The sequence below is a fragment of the Pleurodeles waltl genome, chromosome 1_1 (genome assembly GCF_031143425.1).
Source record: "Pleurodeles waltl isolate 20211129_DDA chromosome 1_1, aPleWal1.hap1.20221129, whole genome shotgun sequence".
Lineage (NCBI taxonomy): Eukaryota > Metazoa > Chordata > Amphibia > Caudata > Salamandridae > Pleurodeles > Pleurodeles waltl.
The window spans coordinates 9,627,339-9,640,432 of record NC_090436.1 but is presented as its reverse complement, the minus strand read 5'-3'; the positions used below and the strand labels follow the sequence as shown (position 1 = coordinate 9,640,432).

The 13,094-nt window shown below is 54.7% G+C and overlaps 1 protein-coding gene across 1 annotated transcript in view; it reads right to left on the bottom strand.

Annotated features, from left to right (window-relative positions):
- CCDC142 (coiled-coil domain containing 142) overlaps positions 1 to 9,105 on the bottom strand; it is a 104,429-nt gene extending 95,324 nt beyond the window's left edge. The window contains exons 1-3 of the mRNA XM_069205747.1: positions 9,012 to 9,105; positions 5,396 to 5,611; positions 3,015 to 3,181 (exon numbers count right to left, since the gene is read on the bottom strand). Coding sequence (XP_069061848.1) covers positions 3,015 to 3,138 — 124 coding nt within the window. The 5' untranslated portion in view covers positions 3,139 to 3,181; positions 5,396 to 5,611; positions 9,012 to 9,105. The remainder of the gene's footprint in view (positions 1 to 3,014; positions 3,182 to 5,395; positions 5,612 to 9,011) is intronic.
- Positions 9,106 to 13,094: the final 3,989 nt, after the last annotated feature.

Here is a 13,094-nt window from a genome sequence, read left to right as displayed (position 1 = left end):
CTAGGGAGCTGACCCTGAAGATACTAGGGAGCTGACCCTGAAGATACTAGGGAGCTGACCCTGAAGATACTAGGGAGCTGACCCTGAAGATACTAGGGAGCTGACCCTGAAGATACTAGGGAGCTGACCCTGAAGATACTAGGGAGCTGACCCTGAAGATACTAGGGAGCTGACCCTGAAGATACTAGGGAGCTGACCCTGAAGATACTAGGGAGCTGACCCTGAAGATACTAGGGAGCTGACCCTGAAGATACTAGGGAGCTGACCCTGAAGATACTAGGGAGCTGACCCTGAAGATACTAGGGAGCTGACCCTGAAGATACTAGGGAGCTGACCCTGAAGATACAAGCAGCGTGAACTTGAAGACACAAAGGCCCAGAACCTGATGATACAAGGGCACTGTCAATGCTGATCTCGCAGCGCTGTCCCATCCTGCAGTACGCACCATCCTCTCTTTACTTGTAGTGCCCTCTCCTTAATAAAATGTGTTGTCACCTGATTACAGCACTGACGATGCCAAAATATAAAATAGCTGTCCAGTATCATGGGGGGGATGGTGTATGTAAGCCCCTTCTATCCACAAGATCCTACATTTTGCTCCGGAACGTTATACAATCTTCCCACGCATGCCCCCGCCTCTTCATATTGCCAAAACGTAGAGTGGTTCTAATCCAAATTTATGACGAAACTTGTATTCAAAGCAGTGAATGGTTGGCTCCCAGCTACCTTTCCAATATGCTTTCACACCACAGGCTAATTTAAAAACTAAAATCCATCCACTAAACGCAGCTTCGGAGTGACACTGAAGCTGCAGTGTGCAGGGGTGAAGTTGCAAACCCATTGTCTTTTAAGCCCTCTTCGTGGGAACTTTCTTTTCCACCATTCAAACAACCCCCATATTCAGCAGAGCTCCATATATCCCAAAAAAATTTTACAAAACATTACTCCGGTTGGCTGAGGGCACTTTTTCTTTCATTTGCCATTTAGGGTTTGCAGATCTAGAGTCGGGTCTGTGAAACCAAAACAATCTGAATGAAAATTTTTTGCAGCTGCCATTACAGGATGCCGGGATTTGGTTCCCCGTCCTGAAAAAAGGTTATAAGGCTACAAATGAGGGCAACATGAGCACACCCTGACTCCAGAGGCTCAGGTGGGGCGCGAGGGGACAAAAGGAACCACAGAGTGTCTACATTTTGAAAAAATTGCCATTTTCCAGCAGGGTTTGCCGATCTAACGACTGAATTCACAGTCCCCATTGATGACAATCAGTCCAGCAAATCCTGTCTGGGGGCCACAAATCCAAAGCAATCTTTACTGTCTCGTACCACAAACCCCGGGCAATCGTGATAGATCATTGGTGACCTATTGTTGGAGTCACGGATCTAGTTTCATAAGCAGAAAACCAAAAGCAATGCTTATGACCTCAGAACAGTAACACCAGCAAAAAACAATTAAAGGCAAAATAAACTTAAATAAGAACACATAATAAAACCAATTATGATACTACATTCACAGACACCTTTGTTGAGGTAGTAAGAATAATGCGATGTGTATTGTCCCCTATAAGATCATTTACATTTGTAATTGAATCTGGTTTACTGAGGGTGAGGTCATGAGCATTGCATCTGGCATGCGAGTTATGCTTTGCGTGGCTGTTGTCCAAGTAATAGATTGTTGTCCTAACCATAAAATGTGAGTGCAGAACTGGACTCAAGACACTGAAGTCCTGGACCACACGTGCTTAGAAATTTAACCAAAATTTACGCCACAAGAATAGAGCTTAAACAGATATTGCTAACAGGTACCACAAACAGTTATAACTTTTCACATTGGCCCCAACTTTTTTGTCTGAGTTATTGCATTATAAGAAGACCTGGAATCTGTAACATACAACATGTGCACAGTTAGTTACAGTACAGGCTTTAATTACACTTGTAACCTAGATTCTAATTTTAGCATAGGCCTACAAAATGTCTGCATAAACCCGTATACCACCTAGCAATGCACTGTAAGCCTCTTGGCTTCACAAAACCTTGAGCTTTATGCCTCGTTCTCTACAAGGACAACTTTATGCCTACCCTGTTTAGGTCGAGCCTACCAGACACAGCAACCTGCCTCGTCGAAAAAAAACTATTGTAGGCTTACCAAGAACTTACACGGTCTTACAGCCCACCCACTGCTTATCAGTGGCTGGCTCTATTGTCACTCTCATTTGCTTGCTTCTTATTTGATGTCTTTCCTTTTACCAGCTTGTCCATCTAGTGTTTGTCCCTCCTCTGGAGCACAGACTCCTTACCATCTCTTGCAGTGACTGGCTTTTTTTTCTTCCAGTGCTCACTTTTAGGGAACTACATTTTTATTTTTACTTAAGGACACCATGAGAGTGCATGTGTTTTCCAACCCTCTCTTCACATGCTTCGCCCTCCCTTGTCAAAAACCCATCAATGCACTCCGTGTTGCTGCTTGTGTTTTTCTACCCTCTACCCCCGCCCTGCTTTGCCACACTCCATTTTACTTTCTAACTTGTTGGGGTCTCCATGTCTGTGTTGCTCTCACTCATGTGGTACTTCCACCCCGCCACACACACACTCCCCGTTTATTTCTTTTTGGTAGGTGGGGGAAGTATGAGGTAGAAAACTGCTGCTGCCAGCCCCTCTGCCTTAAATAAACGCTTTTGAAGTACTTTTTCATTATTTTTTTTTTTTTTTTTACCAATTCATCTTGGATTACTAAATAAAAGAAATGGTGTGTGTGCAATTCTGTAGGTGCTCATGCATAATGATGCACATCGTTACAGCGTTGCAAAATGCTGTGGTCAACGCTCCCACTTAAAAAAATAAAATAAAATATATATATATATATATATATATATATATATATATCTTTTACGCATGCTGTATACATCCAGGCAGTTCGCTGCACGTCCCTAAAGTGAACGGATTAAGCCGCACAAGGGAGGTGGGGAACACAAGTGACTGGGAATATTCCAACGGTTTGCTAAGGTCACTACTTACTTGGGTTTGTGGCCTCCGCCTTTTCGCTTCTATGGCCCACATCACAAGGCACCACTTTCCTCTGCACAATCAGTGCACCGAGAGGTGGCAGGATCCCTCCTGGTGCATGTGGCATCCGTGACATAATCACCCAAGGTCTGCTGTGTTTGAAGGAAAGTCATCTGCAGCTAAGTGAGAGAGATAAAATAAACAAGTGATTAATAGCAGTAAGAGGCTTTGCTTCAACTTTACCCTTCTTTTCCTGCATCTGAAATCACCAAGTCGTCAGCTCAAGCAGATCTGTGAAACTCAGCTCCCAACTCACCTACTTTTTCTCACTGAAACCTGGCTGGATCCTGCATCTGCACCGACACTGCCACAGCCATCCCCCTAGCTACAAGACTGCCAGACAAGACAGACTTTACGAGCACAGGGACAGAGTTGCCATCATCCACACGAACACCATCAGCTGCACCACAGACACATCATCCTCCAGCATTGAACTCCTGTCATTCAAACTCCACGTCACAGCCAACTTCCCCCTAAGCAGCACTCTCATCTACAGACCACCGGGACCATGCACCAACTTCACCGACACCATCACGGACTTCATTGTATCACTCTCCCTCGATTCCAGCAATTACATCCTACTCGAAGCCCTGAACTTCCAGCAGGAAGTCCACATGGACGCCAACTCAAGAACACTCACTGAAGACCTTGGAAGCTTGGGTCTCACCCAAAGAGTAAAGGAACCTACCCACATCAGCGGAGAACTCATGAACCCTATTTTCACAATTTTCTGTAACATCCAAGTCAAAAACACCACACTAGTTCCCTGGACAGATCACCCCCTCGTCAAGTTCAGCATCTCTGTTCCAGTCTAATGCAGATGCACCACCACCAGACCACCTTTCAACACCCAATGAGCCGAACACTGCAATAGCCTCCCCAAAGCCATTAGTAGTTTTAACAAATAGATCACCTCTTGCCCTCCCCCCAAACAAACAAGTTCCAGACCCCAGGTGAGCTGGAACACGGGGGAACTCAGACTGATGAAACGCCACCGCAAACAACTGCAACGCAAATAGAGAATAAGTCAAACGAATGAAGGATGCTGAAATCCACCAAAGAATATGGACCACCAAACGCCACACTCTAGCGGACCACATCAGTACCAGCAGCAACAGAAGCAAAGAAATCTACACCGTTGTGAAAGATTTCATCTCACCATTGCCCGCTTCCAACTCAATCACTACCTTGTATGACTTCTGCAACAGTCCCTCTCAATTATTCAGCAACAAAATCACTGCCATTTACAGCATATTCAGCCTGCAGCCGGACCCTACGAGACTACACCAAACGCTGTATAATCATATTTAAAAAAAATCAATGTTAACCACATGGCCCATCATCAACCCAGAAGAAACCGCTGCCACCATGAAGTCATCCACTCAGGAGCCCTCAGGACACCTCAACAATTGTATCTGCTTTCACAAACTTTCCAGACACCGCTGCTCATCCGGACCCTACTCGCACAAATCTTACACATACAGAAAACTGAATCCATTGGTGAAGCCTTTCCCTACATCTCTCCTAAAGGGTGAAAGAACCCACGGCTTCACATTAGAGCCTCTTCCTCACTTTTTGAATTCTGCAAGAAGCTAAAGATCTGTTTTTTCGAGTAGTACCACTAAGTCCTAGATGTACCTAAACTCACAACTACTCAGCACCAGCATATCCCCCCGGCTACAAATCCGCAAAACATAACAAAACTGTTCAACTATTCAGGACTGTTGAGATGATCACTGTTAAAAGTTGTGATCATGTTCATACCCAACACATTGTTATTTTCACCAGCTGAGCTGCTCCGACAAACGCTTCTATTTGTCGTTATAAATCCTGACACCACACAACGCAGCGCACTCTGCAGCTGGCCTAGAAAAGGTTTATATTTTCTCTACCTGTACCGTATTCCGGTTCGTATTAACTACCAGCAGCCTCAGAACATTAGCGGGGGCTCTAGGTATGCCGAGCACTAGCATCAACTGAAAACGTAATCGCTAACTGTAAACATAGCGCTACTATCCCTGACGAGGTCTCAAATCGCTATTCGGCAAGTAGTACTCTACTTCAGAACCCAAAAGGATTAGTGCTGGATTAGTATAGGGAAATAGGAGTTAATTAACACAGTGGACATGTGACTAATGATATCATTATATCAGGAGTGTTAACACTGGCCCATGACAACCAAATCTAAGCCTCGATTAAAAGATATCCACATGGGTTAAAACCACAAATTAATTGTAATGGAAATAGGTTACATCATGGTTATACTTAAAGCACAGGTTCAACTCTGCATTTAGACTCATCCTCGATCCCACAGTTTGCAGGCGGGGTGTTACCTGCCAATGTTCAGCACCCGTATCTCGGCTCCCTCCAAAGGCAGAACAGGCTCCTCAGCCTGGTACTGCGCCGCCACCATCGGAAAGGGTCTCCAACCATAGCGCTGCTGGAGCAGCCACTCTGCCAGGTCTCGATCACTCAGGAAAGCACGAAAAGATGTCTATGTCATTATGAAGGAGCCACAGGTTTCTTGTGTGAATATCAACAGCCAGTACCTGTGAACAGAGAAAAAGTCCCTACTAAAGAATTTCAGTCATTACTGCAAAATTGGAAATCTTGGCCTGGGGTAGTGGGGTAGTTTCCATCTTATTAACAACAGGAACACCTTTACTGAAGTCTGGTCACTGTCCCTAGTCCCACTGGCAATCTGCCCAGCATTACGTGTGGCTGTTATTTCTAAGGTTGTGTGGAACAGTAATTTCTTAAAGTGATACTTTAGAACAAAGGTTAGTTCACTGGCATGTTACATCACTTTTTTTGTTTGCTAGACTAGAGAACAGACCTCAAGCGAAAAGGTCTTACAGAATACTGGCACGAGACTGGCTGGAGCAGAAAATGTCTTTCGGGAGTGCACTTTCTCTCCAGACTAGTCTCCCGTTGGCATCTCACAAGACCTTTATGTGAAGTACACCCTTGGGTGAAAAAAAACTAGAGGATGAATAGAGTTATGGTTAAGAGCCCAGGGAAGTAGAGGTTGAATGGAGTTATAGATAAAAGCTCGGGCACTAGAGGATGAATGGAGTTATAGATAAAAGCTCGGGCACTAGAGGATGAATGGAGTTATAGGTAAGAGCCCGGGAAGTAGAGGATGAATGGAGTTATAGATAAAAGCTCGGGCACTAGAGGATGAATAGAGTTACAGATAAGAGCCCGGGGAGTAGAGGATGAATGGAGTTACAGATAAGAGCCCGGGGAGTAGAGGATGAATGGAGTTACAGGTAAGAGCCCGGGGAGTAGAGGATGAATGGAGTTACAGATAAGAGCCCGGGGAGTAGAGGATGAATGGAGTTACAGGTAAGAGCCCGGGGAGTAGAGGATGAATGGAGTTATAGGTAAGAGCCCGGGGAGTAGAGGATGAATGGAGTTATAGGTAAGAGCCCGGGGAGTAGAGGATGAATGGAGTTACAGGTAAGAGCCCGGGGAGTAGAGGATGAATGGAGTTATAGATAAGATCCCTGGGAGTAGAGGATGAATGGAGTTATAGATAAGAGCCCTGGGAGTAGAGGATGAATGGAGTTACAGGTAAGAGCCCGGGGAGTAGAGGATGAATGGAGTTACAGGTAAGAGCCCGGGGAGTAGAGGATGAATGGAGTTACAGGTAAGAGCCCGGGGAGTAGAGGATGAATGGAGTTACAGGTAAGAGCCCGGGGAGTAGAGGATGAATGGAGTTACAGGTAAGAGCCCGGGGAGTAGAGGATGAATGGAGTTACAGATAAGAGCCCGGGGAGTAGAGGATGAATGGAGTTATAGATAAGAGCCCGGGGAGTAGAGGATGAATGGAGTTATAGATAAGAGCCCGGGGAGCAGAGGATGAATGGAGTTATAGGTAAGAGCCCGGGGAGTAGAGGATGAATGGAGTTACAGGTAAGAGCCCGGGGAGTAGAGGATGAATGGAGTTACAGGTAAGAGCCCGGGGAGTAGAGGATGAATGGAGTTACAGGTAAGAGCCCGGGGAGTAGAGGATGAATAGAGTTATAGGTAAGAGCCCGGGGAGTAGAGGATGAATGGAGTTATAGATAAGAGCCCTGGGAGTAGAGGATGAATGGAGTTATAGGTAAGAGCCCGGGGAGTAGAGGATGAATGGAGTTATAGATAAGAGCCCGGGGAGCAGAGGATGAATGGAGTTATAGATAAGAGCCCGGGGAGCAGAGGATGAATGGAGTTACAGGTAAGAGCCCGGGGAGTAGAGGATGAATGGAGTTATAGGTAAGAGCCCGGGGAGTAGAGGATGAATGGAGTTATAGGTAAGAGCCCGGGGAGTAGAGGATGAATGGAGTTACAGGTAAGAGCCCGGGGAGTAGAGGATGAATGGAGTTACAGGTAAGAGCCCGGGGAGTAGAGGATGAATGGAGTTACAGGTAAGAGCCCGGGGAGTAGAGGATGAATGGAGTTATAGGTAAGAGCCCGGGGAGTAGAGGATGAATGGAGTTATAGGTAAGAGCCCGGGGAGTAGAGGATGAATGGAGTTATAGATAAGAGCCCGGGGAGTAGAGGATGAATGGAGTTATAGGTAAGAGCCCGGGGAGTAGAGGATGAATGGAGTTATAAGTAAGAGCCCGGGGAGTAGAGGATGAATGGAGTTATAGGTAAGAGCCCGGGGAGTAGAGGATGAATGGAGTTATAGGTAAGAGCCCGGGGAGTAGAGGATGAATGGAGTTACAGGTAAGAGCCCGGGGAGTAGAGGATGAATGGAGTTATAGGTAAGAGCCCGGGGAGTAGAGGATGAATGGAGTTACAGGTAAGAGCCCGGGGAGTAGAGGATGAATGGAGTTATAGGTAAGAGCCCGGGGAGTAGAGGATGAATGGAGTTATAGGTAAGAGCCCGGGGAGCAGAGGATGAATGGAGTTACAGATAAGAGCCCGGGGAGTAGAGGATGAATGGAGTTATAGATAAGAGCCCGGGGAGTAGAGGATGAATGGAGTTATAGGTAAGAGCCCGGGGAGTAGAGGATGAATGGAGTTATAGGTAAGAGCCCGGGGAGTAGAGGATGAATGGAGTTACAGGTAAGAGCCCGGGGAGTAGAGGATGAATGGAGTTATAGGTAAGAGCCCGGGGAGTAGAGGATGAATGGAGTTATAGGTAAGAGCCCGGGGAGTAGAGGATGAATGGAGTTATAGGTAAGAGCCCGGGGAGTAGAGGATGAATGGAGTTACAGGTAAGAGCCCGGGGAGTAGAGGATGAATGGAGTTACAGGTAAGAGCCCGGGGAGTAGAGGATGAATGGAGTTATAGGTAAGAGCCCGGGGAGTAGAGGATGAATGGAGTTATAGGTAAGAGCCCGGGGAGTAGAGGATGAATGGAGTTATAGGTAAGAGCCCGGGGAGTAGAGGATGAATGGAGTTATAGGTAAGAGCCCGGGGAGTAGAGGATGAATGGAGTTATAGATCAGAGCCGGGGAGTAGAGGATGAATGGAGTTACAGGTAAGAGCCCGGGGAGTAGAGGATGAATGGAGTTATAGGTGAGAGCCCGGGGAGTAGAGGATTAATGGAGTTATAGGTGAGAGCCCGGGGAGTAGAGGATGAATGGAGTTATAGGTAAGAGCCCGGGGAGTAGAGGATGAATGGAGTTATAGGTGAGAGCCCGGGGAGTAGAGGATGAATGGAGTTATAGGTAAGAGCCCGGGGAGTAGAGGATGAATGGAGTTATAGGTGAGAGCCCGGGGACCTGCTCGTGGACGGGGCCAGAGGTTAAGGGGTGAGCGGTTAAGGGGTCAGAGGTTAAAGGGTCAGAGGTTAAAGGGTCAGAGGTTACGGGCCCGGCACTCGCTGCTGCCCGGAGTTACCGGCTCTGAGTGTGACAGTCACTGGGACCAGAGCTGAGGCCCGGAGGCCTCGGTCATCACCCGAGCCGGGGCCCGGGCACCAGGTTTCCCGCGGACCCAGAGCCCTCCTTACCCAGGGTGGGGGCCCCGCGCCCCGGCGTCTCTCCGACGGCGGCTCCGTTCCCTTGGCTACAGACGCGGCCGGCGGCGCGCACCGATGACGTCACAGCGACGTTGGAGCGGACTGAGCATGCGTGAACTGTGTCGGCGCCCCCGGGGTACCGTTACGAGGCTCCTGGGGTATCACTTGGGTCTGCTCGCAACAAGGGCGCGAGGCAGGGGAGTGCGGTAGTTATTAGGCTGCAGCCGCCCGCCACGCAGCGAGCGCTAGAACGCTAACCGAGGGGCGCGTCCGCGGCGGCGCCATGTTGGGAGAGGAGGGCCGCCCCCCCCGAGAGCAGGCCCCCGCTCTCCGCTGCAGCGCTCGGGGGCCGGCCCGGCGTTGTGTAGAACTGTATATACGGCCCGGTATTCAGTTTAGCGCCCCTTTCCTGTCTTTATTTAGTGATGAGTGGGGGTGTCAGGCGGCTGCGGAGCACGTTAACCCGTCATTGGAGGCCGCTGCGGGCGGGGGCGGGGGCTGCACCCGGGGGCGGAGGGGGGGGGCGCTGCACCCGGGGGCGGAGGGGGGGGGCGCTGCACCCGGGGGCGGAGGGGGGGGGGCGCTGCACCCGGGGGCGCTGCACCCGGAGGCGGAGGGGGGGCGCTGCACCCGGGGGGGAGGGGGGGGGGGGCGCTGCACCCGGGGGGGAGGGGAGGGGGGGGGGGCGCTGCACCCGGAGGCGGAGGGGGGGCGCTGCACCCGGGGGGGAGGGGAGGGGGGGCGCTGCACCCGGGGGGGAGGGGAGGGGGGCCGCTGCACCCGGAGGCGGAGGGGGGGCGCTGCACCCGGGGGGGAGGGGAGGGGGGGCGCTGCACCCGGGGGGGAGGGGGGGGGGGCGCTGCACCCGGAGGCGGAGGGGGGGCGCTGCACCCGGGGGGGAGGGGAGGGGGGGCGCTGCACCCGGGGGGGAGGGGAGGGGGGCCGCTGCACCCGGGGGGGAGGGGAGGGGAGGGGGGGCGCTGCACCCGGAGGCGGAGGGGGGGGGCTGCACCCGGGGGGGAGGGGGGGGGGGCTGCACCCGGAGGCGGAGGGGGGCGCTGCACCCGGGGGCGGAGGAGGGGGGGGGCTGCACCCGGAGGCGGAGGGGGGCGCTGCACCCGGGGGCGGAGGAGGGGGGGGGCTGCACCCGGGGGCGGAGGGGGGCGCTGCACCCGGGGGCGGAGGAGGGGGGGGGCTGCACCCGGAGGCGGAGGGGGGGCGCTGCACCCGGGGGGGGGCGGAGGGGGGGCGCTGCACCCGGGGGGGAGGGGCGCTGCACCCGGAGGCGGAGGGGGGGGGCTGCACCCGGAGGCGGAGGGGGGGGGCGCTGCACCCGGAGGCGGAGGGGGGGGGGGGCTGCACCCGGAGGGGGAGGAGGGGGCGCTGCACCGCGGAGGAGGGGGTGCTGCACGCGGAGGAGGGGGCGCTGCACCCGGAGGCGGAGGAGGGGGCGCTGCACCAGGAGGCGGAGGAGGGGGGCTGCACGCGGAGGGGGGGGGGCGCTGCACCCGGAGGCGGAGGGGGGGTGCTGCACCCGGAGGCGGAGGGGGGGGGCTGCACCCGGAGGCGGAGGGGGGGGCTGCACCCGGAGGGGGGGGGCGCTGCACCCGGAGGCGGAGGAGGGGGCGCTGCACCGCGGAGGCGGAGGAGGGGGCGCTGCACCGCGGAGGCGGAGGAGGGGGCGCTGCACCCCGGAGGCGGAGGAGGGGGCGCTGCACCCCGGAGGCGGAGGAGGGGGTGCTGCACCCGGAGGCGGAGGAGGGGGCGCTGCACCAGGAGGCGGAGGAGGGGGCGCTGCACCAGGAGGCGGAGGAGGGGGCGCTGCACCCCGAAGGCGGAGGAGGGGGTGCTGCACGCGGAGGAGGGGGCGCTGCACCGCGGAGGCGGAGGAGGGGGCGCTGCACCCGGAGGCGGAGGAGGGGGCGCTGCACGCGGAGGAGGGGGCGCTGCACGCGGAGGAGGGGGCGCTGCACCCGGAGGAGGGGGCGCTGCACCCCGGAGGCGGAGGAGGGGGCGCTGCACCCCGGAGGCGGAGGAGGGGGTGCTGCACGCGGAGGAGGCGGCGCTGCACCCGGAGGCGGAGGAGGGGGCGCTGCACCGCGGAGGCGGAGGAGGGGGCGCTGCACCGCGGAGGCGGAGGAGGGGGCGCTGCACCCGGAGGCGGAGGAGGGGGCGCTGCACCCCGGAGGCGGAGGAGGGGGCGCTGCACCCCGGAGGCGGAGGAGGGGGCGCTGCACCCCGGAGGCGGAGGAGGGGGTGCTGCACCCGGAGGCGGAGGAGGGGGCGCTGCACCAGGAGGCGGAGGAGGGGGCGCTGCACCAGGAGGCGGAGGAGGGGGCGCTGCACCCCGAAGGCGGAGGAGGGGGTGCTGCACGCGGAGGAGGGGGCGCTGCACCGCGGAGGCGGAGGAGGGGGCGCTGCACCGCGGAGGCAGAGGAGGGGGCGCTGCACCGCGGAGGCGGAGGAGGGGGCGCTGCACCGCGGAGGCGGAGGAGGGGGCGCTGCACCGCGGAGGCGGAGGAGGGGGCGCTGCACCCGGAGGCGGAGGAGGGGGCGCTGCACCCCGGAGGCGGAGGAGGGGGCGCTGCACCCGGAGGCGGAGGAGGGGGTGCTGCACCAGGAGGCGGAGGAGGGGGTGCTGCACCAGGAGGCGGAGGAGGGGGCGCTGCACCAGGAGGCGGAGGAGGGGGCGCTGCACCCCGAAGGCGGAGGAGGGGGTGCTGCACGCGGAGGAGGGGGCGCTGCACCGCGGAGGCGGAGGAGGGGGCGCTGCACCGCGGAGGCGGAGGAGGGGGCGCTGCACCGCGGAGGCGGAGGAGGGGGCGCTGCACCCGGAGGCGGAGGAGGGGGCGCTGCACCCGGAGGCGGCGCTGCGCGGGTTGCGCGCGGGCACCGCTGTGTCACAGAGGCCTGGTGATGTCTGCAGTCCGTCAGAGTGAGCTTCGCTCTCCCATCCTTCCTTATTTACTGTCCTTTCACAGGAGGGTCAGTGCAGCATCAGTCAGCCTGAGTGACAGCCCCGGCTGAGCTCCGCTGCAGTCACTCTCTGCACTGAGGGCTCCGCCCCGGGCTCAGCAGCAGTGTCAGCACCTTCTTAGAGCTTCTCGCTGCTCGGATTGCTGTCATTTCTGATATTTATGTTCTTCCTTGCTTGATTTTACTCGGGAGAAAGTGTCACTCGTAGTTGTTGAATGTCACTCATATTCACACTGAAATTTGTGAAAATGGCACACATCGGCAATCAGAGAGCTTGGCAGCTCTGCACTCCACTCTGAGTCACTCTGCGTCACTCCACTCTACGTCACTCCACTCTACCCCACTCCACTCTACCCCACTCCACTCTACGCCACTCCACTGTACGCCACTTCACTCCGCACCACTACACTCTGCACCTCCCCACTCTACTCCTCTCTACGTCACTCCACTCTGTGCCACTCCATGCCACTCCCCTCCACGCCACTCCACTCTATCTATGCCACTCTACGCCAATCCATTCTAGGCAACTCAACTGTATGCCACTTTACTTTATGCTACTCCACTCTCTACTGTATGCAAACCACTCCACACAATACCACTCTATGCCACTACACTCTACCCCTCTAGCCTCTATGCCACTCTACTCTACACCACTCTACTCCATGCTATACCACACTGCTCTATGACAACTAACTCTACACCACTCTATGCCGTTCCTCACCACTCTACCCTACTCCACTCTACTCCACTCCACTCTACTCCCTGCCACTCTATGCCACTCCACTCCATGCCACTCTACTCTATACCATTCTACGTCAGACCACTCAACTCTATACCACTCCACTCCACACAATGTCACTCTACACCACTGTACTCCACTCTTCTCTTTTCTACTCTAGGCCACTCCACGCCAATCCACTCTATGTCACTCCACAAAGTGCCACTTTACATCACTCTACAACACTCCACTCTACCCCACTCTACTCCATTATCCTCTGTGACTCTACGCCATTCTATTCTATGCCACTCTAGTTCATGCTACTTTATGCCACTCTATTCTACGCTACTGTACTCTATGCCACTCTACTCTGTACCACT